This window comes from Pimephales promelas, chromosome 23 (genome assembly GCF_988280905.1).
Source record: "Pimephales promelas chromosome 23, fPimPro1.hap1.1, whole genome shotgun sequence".
NCBI classification, from domain to species: Eukaryota; Metazoa; Chordata; class Actinopteri; order Cypriniformes; family Leuciscidae; genus Pimephales; species Pimephales promelas.
This window is the reverse complement of record NC_142791.1, coordinates 22,440,499-22,450,159: the sequence shown is the minus strand read 5'-3', so window position 1 is coordinate 22,450,159 and position 9,661 is coordinate 22,440,499. Positions and strand designations below refer to the sequence as shown.

The 9,661-nt window shown below is 38.5% G+C and overlaps 1 protein-coding gene across 4 annotated transcripts; it reads left to right on the top strand.

Moving 5' to 3' along the window:
- LOC120488095 (alpha-2B adrenergic receptor) lies at positions 1-7,890 on the top strand. Of its 4 annotated transcripts, XM_089126343.1 has the most exons (10): positions 1-190; positions 283-339; positions 432-482; positions 551-597; positions 2,062-2,143; positions 2,426-2,540; positions 2,705-2,877; positions 3,865-3,946; positions 4,042-4,163; positions 6,451-7,890. In XM_089126343.1, exons 1-10 carry the CDS (start codon positions 148-150, stop codon positions 7,686-7,688), a joined length of 2,010 nt encoding a protein of 669 aa, XP_088982469.1. In that variant the 5' UTR covers positions 1-147; the 3' UTR covers positions 7,689-7,890. The 4 variants fall into 4 exon arrangements, with proteins under 4 accessions (XP_088982469.1, XP_039540397.1, XP_039540396.1 ...); XM_039684463.2 differs by lacking the exons at positions 1-190; positions 283-339; positions 432-482; ... (4 more) ...; positions 3,865-3,946; positions 4,042-4,163 and adding an exon at positions 5,362-5,996 and having other exon boundaries at positions 6,180-7,890; XM_039684462.2 differs by lacking the exons at positions 1-190; positions 283-339; positions 432-482; ... (4 more) ...; positions 3,865-3,946; positions 4,042-4,163 and adding an exon at positions 5,362-5,996 and having other exon boundaries at positions 6,169-7,890.
- Positions 7,891-9,661: the final 1,771 nt, after the last annotated feature.

The window sequence follows — 9,661 nt, the reverse complement described above, 5'->3', positions numbered from 1 at the left end:
ACCGACACCATTAAATTAATTGTCAATCATGCGCCTCAGGTGGCTGAATATTTAGCAAATCCAGCACGTGTTTGAAAGGGCACGTCTAATCGTTTCATCACTCGAGATTTCCCACTATCTAAAAGTTAGTAACTTTAGCTGTTGGAAATGCTGTGGTGGTCCCTTTTACTGGTGTCATGGTTTTGTGAAGGTACGTTATTTTTCCATTAAGCCCACAAATCTTTCACTAGTAATATCTAGTTTACTTTAATGGTAATAGCATGTAGGCTTTGTGTTTATAAGTGCATGGATTCCCTGTGAATACACCGAAGGGTCGCACTGATTTGCAGTTTGATGATGGTAAAACTATATTTTTTTTATTTTTTATGAATAAATGCATTTAAAAAACGTAACCATTTATATGACATAATATATTTTATGTAACGTTACAGGTAATATTAACTCGTTGAAGAGTGGACCGCCTCCAAGTGAAACAGTGATGGGTAAGACAACAGCATGATGACCCATAAGAAGCTTTAGCCCTGACATGACCTGTCAATGTCTTCAACAGATTTTGAGGGAGACTATGCTGTACATGAGGGGGATGTCATACTACCTGTAAGCTCAAACAATACTTTTATATCCATTATGTTGTTCTCTCTATATACCCTACAGGAGAGCATTAGGACTAGTTGTCATTTGACTCAATACACTACAAGTTAAACTTTTTTTTTTTTTTTTTTTGCAAGCATTAGTAAATTGAGATTTGGGGTTATTTTGCCTGTAACATACCATATTACAAGCTAGTGGAAAGACATCCATAATACACACTTAAAGGGATAGCTCACCCAAAAATTTAATTTGTATCATTAAAAACACTTTGATGCTTCTAAAGGTTCATAAAGAAGATCATAAAACTAATTCGTATGAATTGAGGGGTTTGGTAAATTTTCTGAAGAGACTTGGGTAAACTATCCTTCTAAGTGTGTGTGTGTGTGTGTTTTTGTTTTTTTTGTTTTTTTTTGCATCTGTAGTTTGTATCTTTTAAAGGCTCAAAATTAGTGTTTTTTTTTTTTTTTTTTTTTCACTTCAGGAACATGTACATATACCAATCTTGTTTTATTCATATGTTAATGGATGGTTTTTAGATAATGTTTAATTTTTTAAATATGATGTTTGTTTTTTTTAGACTGTTGACAGTATTTTCTTATTTATGGAGCGATTAAAAAAGATCTCACTGTAAAAACTGATTTTAACAAAATTAAATCTGAGTTTTGAAATAAATTTAGTTCTTTATGCTCATTTAAAGGAGTAGTTCACTTTTAAAAAAACTTTTGCTGATAATTTACTCACTCCCATGTCATCCAAGATGTCCATGTCTTTCTTTCTTCAGTCAAAAACAAATTAAGGTTTTTGATTAAAACATTCCAGGATTTTCTCCATATAATGTACTTCAATGGGAACCAAACAGTTCAAGGTCCAAATGAGAGTTTCAGTGCAGCTTTAAATGACACCAGATGATGAATAAGGGTCATATCAAACAAAACGATCGCTCATTTAAAAAATAAATAAAAAAGTTTAAGTTTTATAAGCACAAATGCTCGCCTTGCTCTGTTCTGTGATGCACGTTCGTGACTCTCCTGTTCAAACTCGGTCATCAAAATGAACTAATCTTTTTTCAAGTCTGGAAGGGTCCTAGATAAGACCCTTTTTCATCTTCTGGTGTCATTTAAAGCCCTCTGAAGCTTCACTGAAACTCATTTGGACCATGAACCGTTTGGTTACCGTTGAAGTCCATTATATGGAGAAAATCCTGGAATGTTTTCATCAAAAACCTTAATTTCTTTTCGACTGAAGAAAGAAAGACACGGACATTTTGGATGACATGTTTTTTTTTTTAAGTGAACTACTTCCTTTAACATTTCAGAGAACTTCCAATTGTCTTAATGTACCGTGATCATGATTAATCAACAGGGAAAGTTTGGTGCTATCTATTAGTCATCTGCTGTCTTGACTTAAACGCATGACAGCCTGCCTTGACCTGATGTTTATGCCCCACCGTTCAGACTCTCTTTTCTTCAGACTGACAGGAACGCAGTGAAGCAACTGTGGCAGGAGGTGGATGGATATATGTCAGTGCCTTATGAAATTGAATTAGCTCTTGGTGAGTTTTCTTGATCAGTGATTTTGATGCTGTAAAATCCTCTACTGTGCGTCTTTTGCACTCTAGGAAGATTTGGATTTGGCCCTAATTTTATAACGTGGGTTAAATCTTTCTGTTGAATCTTTTAATGTCATTATAAAAATGTACATGCTAGGGAAAAAAAAAAAGGTTTTTTTTTTTTTTTTTTTTTTTTTTTTTTTGCTGAGCTTATGTTTGGAATATCAGATGCTGTAGAAATATTCAGAGGAATGTTTCTTTTCTGTACATGTTTGTGGTCTTTAGAGCACAGGGTTGAGGATGTTTATAAAGCCTTAAAAATGATCTCTCAGAAGACCTGCGTCGGGTTCCATCCACGTACTAATGAAACCGACTACTTGCACTTTGAGCTCAGCAATGGGTGAGCCACAGATTTTAGTTTAAAAATGGTATTTATATGCAATTTGTAAAATAAACTTCTACTCATTTATCAGGATTTTTCGTTCTGGTATATAAAGTCTTCATTTCTGTTGTTCAATCTAGTGCTGACACTGTACGTTTAATCTTGTTTGCCGTTTCCTGAAGGTGTGCATCTTACGTCGGCTGTGTGGGGGGTGAGCAGCCTGTCCTGGTCGGCCCGCTCTGTACGGTTGGGAACATCTGCCACGAGATCCTTCATTCGCTCGGTTTTCACCACGAACATTCCCGCCGAGACCGTGATGAATATATCACTATATTTTATGAGAACATTGCTTCTGGTATGCATTTTTTTCTGTGCTTTCTAAATAGTGCTGATGGAGTTCCTTTCAGTATTTGGAATCCTAAAGGGCTCAAGTAGAATCCTCTAAAACAATATATTCTACTAGATAAACTGAAATTCAAATTTCAGGTTACCAGTAGCCTTTTATTTTACTTTTTATGATTGTTCCTTTTTATCCCATTTGGATTGGTTCTAAATTAGACTGTAATTCCATTAGCAATCATTTGTGTGTACCCTATTTTATGATATAATAGGGTCATTTAATAACTGATTTGAGTTTGTAGTCATTTTCTAGTTATTGTAATATTTAGTTGTACGTCACTTACTATTCACAAAGATTTACTCATACTAGGGGTGTAACAATTTATCGTGCCACAATATATCGCAATTCAAAAACGCAACAATACATATCGTGGATAGTGACAATATGTATCGTGGATAGTCCCCCAAAATAAAAATTACTGCGTGAGAAGTTTTAGTGTCAGTACTACATTAAATTACAATACATAATCTTGGATATAATGTATAATAATGCAATGGGGGAATATTTGTGGGTCCTGAAATGTGGTTATGCCAAAATTTATGTTGCCAGTAAAAAGTGGCTGAAATTATTTTAAATATATCTAGTCAGTGACAGAGTGCAGGCATAATAGGCTAACATAATTCTGCGTTTTCAGCTTCAGAATCATGAATATTGTTATTCTGGTGTCTCTATTGTCCTTGGGTTACAAGCGCCAAGTCCAAACCTATTCATTTAAACCCACAATGTAATATCAAAGTTAGCATTTTAATCAACAGTACATTTTTTTGGTAAACTTTTACCAGATGTCTTGGAGTGTCGCAATAATATCGTATCGAATCGTGACATGAGGGTATCGTTACACCCCTAATTCATACTAAAACAAATAAATGTGTATATGAGCTCACAGTAAAGGTGGTAGAGTAATTAATGCATTGGTTGTATGCGATGCTTTGTATTTTACAGGGAAACAGGACAATTTTAGGGAGAAGGCAGGGAAGACCCTCGGTCTGGACTATGACCTGGAATCAATTTTGCATTATGGACCGTAGGTGTTCGTCAAAACGTAACCCTGAAATGGCTTGAATGGATATTTGGGTGCGTAACGTCATGTGTGTTTGGCTGGCCAAACTTGTTTTGCAGGAATTATTTCTCTCGCAATGGAAAACCTACGATTCTGCCCAAAAAGAGCGGGGTAAAGATCGGTCAGAGGTCTCGCTTGAGTAATCTGGATGTGCAAAGGGTCCGGAAGCTGTACCAATGTGGTACGTCTTAGTATGTGCTTTTACCATATGCTGAGAAATGTATAGGATTGGATGAAGAAACGCATGCAGACCTAAAAATGATGTGCTGTTATTGACCTGGTGAAGAGAGGAAGTGAACTGGATTGATGGCAGTAGCTCTAAAAGCGTAGTGAGGTTATTTTGTTCTTGCCAATGTACTGGCGTTTGAGAGTTGGAGCGGCTCTTCTTGAATTAATTGTCTTTCTCCATTTCAGGCAAGAGACAAAAGTACGGAGAGACCCTATGATGCATCCAACCGCTCTGTTTCACTTTGTTCAATGGTCATTTGTTGATCACTGAGGAATTCTGAATCTAAGAGGACAAATAAAGGTTTGAAAATCAAAATATGGCTTATTGTGAATTTGTCAGTTATATTAAAGTCAATTCGTTAACCAGTCCTCCAGTTCACAATTCTTAATCTTAAAGTCAATGAAAGTCGTCATCATTCAAGTTGTTCCAAGTGTTTGTTTCTTCTGTTGAACACATCACATATTTTAAAGTATGTTGGTGATTAAAAAGTTGACGGTAGCCGTGACTTCCAAGAAAAAAGTCAATGCTGTCGTCCACTGTTTGGTTACCAACATGTTTTTAAATGTCATCTTTTGTGTTCAACTGAAGAAACAACTTGAGGGTGGTGAGTAAATGACAGAATTCATATTTTTATTTTTGGGGGTTGAACTAACATTTCTAAGTTTTGTCCAGTAGGTGGCAGTCACTGTTCACTCTTTTTGTGCCTTTTTTGTAGGATATTTGTGAATGTTGCAAAAAGTATACTCATGCTTTTTGTGTGAACTCAAATTCACGTCACACAAAACAAACATTTCACATAAAATGAGTTACTTTCAGCAGTATATTAATCACAATCCTATTTCATTGCTGGAGAGATGAATGTTGCAGTCTGATATCGTCTTTTTTTTTTTTTTTTACAATCACCAGTTATTCTAGTAAATTGTATTATTTCTACCTTTAATTTAGGCCTTGCAAATACCTGAAAGGATTTTGGAAAAGACATTTCACAAATTACTCATAGATCATAGACATGTCACTCATCTACATGTCTAAACCCTGCCTCGCATTTTAAAGTTTTCAATTTGAGACACTTAATGTATGAGACTCGATGTGAAAAATGATGAAGTATCATAATAGGATAGGAGTGTGAAGCTGTGCTTAGATCTAAGGAGGAGTAATTCTCTGACGTGACATCACGGCGAGGTAATCTTCCTGACGTCATGGCGGGGGACACAGAGAGGCGCGCGCTCAGTTAGAAGACAGTTCATTCCAGTGACCGATGTGCAAAGACGCAAAGTTCTATGAACCTTCAAGGAAACTACATTGATAAATGAATAGAACGGCTTTCTTTTCATTTCGTTGACAATGAGTCTGTTTTAAAATATTAAACAACTATTTGAAGTCTTAAAGACCGGAGCTTTCCCTCGTGGATTTTTCCCCCTCTGACATGGAAATGTTTATGCTTGCGTCGTCTTTCTTAATGTTTGATAATTGAAGAAGTTGTTTTGGCTTGGCTGGTGCGCGCGCGTTTGGAGATGGTGAGCCTTTTCACGCATTGCGAGTCTTTCAGAGCTTTTCGAACGAACAAAACCCCACGGAACTACCATGTTTGAATCCGTATTACATTTCTATCTTATGAAAATTCAGTTCCTTAGCTTTTACTGCCTGAAAATGTGTGTTTTTGAGGCGCTAGTGTCCGCGCGCATCTCCAAGCGCCCCATTTTTGGACTGGAATGAGATCGGCACACGAGACTGGTGTAGTTTGGGTGACTTTCCGTGCCTAAAAGCTGTTTGGCTTATGCTGCGGTAAGTTCATGCCGTGTTTTTATTTATTTATTATTATTAATAATGACAGGTTTTTGTAGTTTTAATTTTTTAGTCATAATTTTTGCCTCTGTAATTTTGCAGATTTTTTGTCTGCACGACCCCCTTTTAGTGTAAATGCAGATTTTTATTCAAGTTTTTCTTTTCTTTTGAGCTCTGCCAAAGGAAGTACCTGGAGGATGTCATACCCTGCTATAAAGACGCATTTCACTTTCAAAAGTTTTCTAAAAGAAAGTTAGTTCTTGGAAGGGTTACGCTCGGATACAAGTCTTCGTCAAAGACTACTTTTTACTTCTCCCCTGTCTAGCCTGGAACTTCAATATGACATCTACGAGTGTTGTAGTTCAAAGGACCAGTAGCTCATCAACTACTTTGGGAGTAAAAGAGAACAGCAGTTCATGCAATCCCAATTCTTGTTATTCTCCTGAAGCCACAGCCGCATTTGCCACCGCAATGACGCTCATCATGCTCTTCACCATCTTTGGTAACATCCTAGTCATCATCGCTGTCCTGACGTGCCGCTCTTTGCGAGGACCTCAGAACCTTTTCCTGGTGTCCCTGGCTGCGGCAGACATCCTGGTGGCCACCTTGATCATCCCGTTCTCCCTGGCCAATGAGCTAATGGGCTTCTGGTACTTTGAATCGTTTTGGTGCGAGATCATCTTGGCGTTGGATGTGCTCTTCTGCACGTCTTCCATCATGCACCTGTGCGCCATCAGCCTGGACCGCTACCTGTCCATCTCCCGGCCGGTGCAGTACGCCACTCAGCGCACCCCTCGCAAGATCAAGTGCGCCATCGTGGTGGTGTGGCTCATTTCCGCCGTCATCTCTTTCCCCCCACTGGTCTCCATGAGTAAGACCCCAGAGCAGAAGGACGGGGGCTGCCCACAGTGCAAACTCAATGATGATTTATGGTACATCCTGTACTCCTCCATCGGCTCATTCTTTGCCCCGTGCCTCATTATGATCCTGGTGTACATTCGCATCTATCAGATTGCCAAGAAGCACACTCGATGTCCTCCAGGAGAGCCAAGAAAACACGTCTCATTGGGAGTGGCGGTGCCGAGCGGCAAAGACCAAGGAGGTGTTGACCCTGCGAATGTTCCCAATCTGGCTGCTTCCAGACCTGAAGCTGTAGACCAACCTCAGCCTCCAGTAGAAATTCGAAAGCAGACGAAACGCTCAAAGAGGTGCAAGGACGAGGACAGCTCAAGCTCTGGCTCGGACGTTGAGGTAGTAAGGGGACATAATGCTAACGGGACGACCTCCAATGTGGGGACGCTGGAGCCCGGCCACCAGACTACCTCACCAGCCCGAACTTACCAGAACGTCATCGCTACGTCTAAGGGCAGCCAGCTGGCCTCTTCCAACGTGAAGCCGGCGGGAACTCCGAACACCAAGAGGAAAGCCATGATCGTCCGCGAGAAGCGTTTCACCTTCGTCCTCGCGGTCGTCATTGGGGTTTTTGTCTTCTGCTGGTTCCCCTTCTTCTTCACCTACATCTTGCAAGCCGTTTGTGAGGCTTGTAAACTGCCGGACGCGCTTTTTAAGTTCTTTTTCTGGATAGGCTACTGCAACAGCGCCCTGAACCCGCTCATCTACACCATCTTTAACAGGGACTTCCGTAAAGCCTTCAAAAAGATTCTGTTTAAAAAGTGTAAGGGCTGTTTCTGAAAGCGAACCCCCCTGGAAGGCAGTTTTATACAGTAAAGTGGTGAAGACAAACTGTCCGGGTCATATTTCACCCCAACTGTTTCAAAAATAATGGAAATGTAAAGGTGTTTCTGGCCTAATTCTGTTTTCTGAAAGGTTTCCTTTTTGAGTTATTACAGTAATTAAAATATATATAAGAAATAAACTTTTTATTTTAACAATTCATGAAATAAGTTTATTTCTTGTGCAATTTCTTATTTTTATTGTTTTATCGTACGAATTTTACGAGGTGGCTAATTCGTAACAATTCATACAACGTCACTCGTACAAATTAGTACGATTTTGCTAAATTGTACATATTTTACGAATTGGTCAATTCGTACGAATGACCTACCCCTGACCCCGCCCCTAAACTAACCTTCACGTGGGTTTAGACAAATTGTATGAATTCGTACGAGTGAGGTCGTACGAATTAGCCACTTTTTAATCACTCGTACGAATTGGGCGTGAGATGGGGTAGTCTTACCACAGATGTAGTTTCTGCAAAGATAATTTGACTTGTTTTCTTGTCAACAAAAACTATAGCCAATCAGAAATCCTTTTTGTGTGTGTGAATCAATTTGCATGTTCATGATTATCTTGAGTCTTTATAAATGTCTTTGGAAAGTGAGCATATGGAATGTTAGTTATTTATGTCCTTTAGTTGTCATGTCGATGTCATAAAGCAAAAATGCCTTGTTCCTCTTGATTTTGGGGTGAAATATGACTTGTATATCCGCATGCATTCCATTCGTTTTGGCATTTTATCAGCTGAGGTGCCGCATCAAACATGAGGGACTCACACGATTGTGACGGTGTCTCTTTCTGGAAACTTGCTGGCCTCCAGGCGGTTGATTGTGACCTTTCCTGTGTATGTTCAAAGACAATGTGGCTCTTTCTTGGAGACACCTCTGGCTCCGCTGCCTTTCAGAGAGCTTCACCTCTCTGGGTTGAAACAAAAAAAGCTCTTAAAACCCAAGAGAGGGTTCATTCTCTGGGGTGAGAGGAAAATAAAGCAAATGCAGAGCAAGATGTATGGCTTTATCTAGCTTTAACATCTGTAACAATCTGAACATCCGCTGTTTTTATTAAAAGCATGGTCTTGACTTGTATGATGTTTTTGGATTTCCTGGATAAGAGTCCTCTTGGTCTCTAGCATTGCTTAATTTGATGGATTCTGATTGAAAGTAATGGACGTTGTGTCTGCTGTTTGATGCTCTGGGCTATCAGAACCTCTCCCAGTGTTTATGATTTATGGTTTTTATGATTATGTAAATGATTTGTGCACTGATTAATGCCTCCTGATATGACTTTTATTATTTTTGTGCTTTGATTAGAAGGCTTTTGCGTTTTCATTTAGCTTCTAAATGATATCCGTGAGTGTGAGAGCTTGGCATGTACCAGCATTTCTTTGACAATAAAACTGCTTCTCCAAATTTGGTTTTATTAAATGTCCTGCTGAAATTAGCTGTTCTTGTATATGTGTTTGTGAAAATAAATGAGTCGTCTACATATTTTACAGACTAATTTTCGGCGACATTGTGTGCAAGTTGCTAATGTATCCTCGCTGATTGTTTTCAAAAATTCACGACAGCTGTGTGGGAAGTTTTGCTGGCTGTCTATTGTGTGGCTGGATTTGACTATGACAGCCAGTGATGTTAGGCAGTGAATCTGAGTTTTTTCTTTGATTTACTTTATTGTTGTCTATTCGATTTCTTGGAACCAGCATATGTCATAATCCAGAGTGCCTCTATCACACATAGAGTTTATATTTGGCTGTTATTTAATGTTGCTCATAAACTGGGTGAATTATACATTTTTTTTTCATTGATAGACATGGGACTATCAGTTTTAACTGTTTTTTCAGTTTATACAGTTAAATTAATACATTTAATAAATAATTACATTTTAATATAAATAATTTTGAGTTATAAATGTGACTGTGTGTGTACTGT

What these genes read in the sequence shown, in the direction of transcription:
- LOC120488095 (XM_089126343.1), top strand. Translation starts at nt 148, where the DNA reads ATGCTGTGGTGGTCCCTTTTACTGGTGTCATGGTTTTGTGAAG. An exon ending in CACTTTGAGCTCAGCAATGG is followed by an intron (nt 2,541 to 2,704) that starts GTGAGCCACAGA and finishes CGTTTCCTGAAG; the next exon opens with GTGTGCATCTTACGTCGGCT. An exon ending in TTATGAGAACATTGCTTCTG is followed by an intron (nt 2,878 to 3,864) that starts GTATGCATTTTT and finishes TGTATTTTACAG; the next exon opens with GGAAACAGGACAATTTTAGG.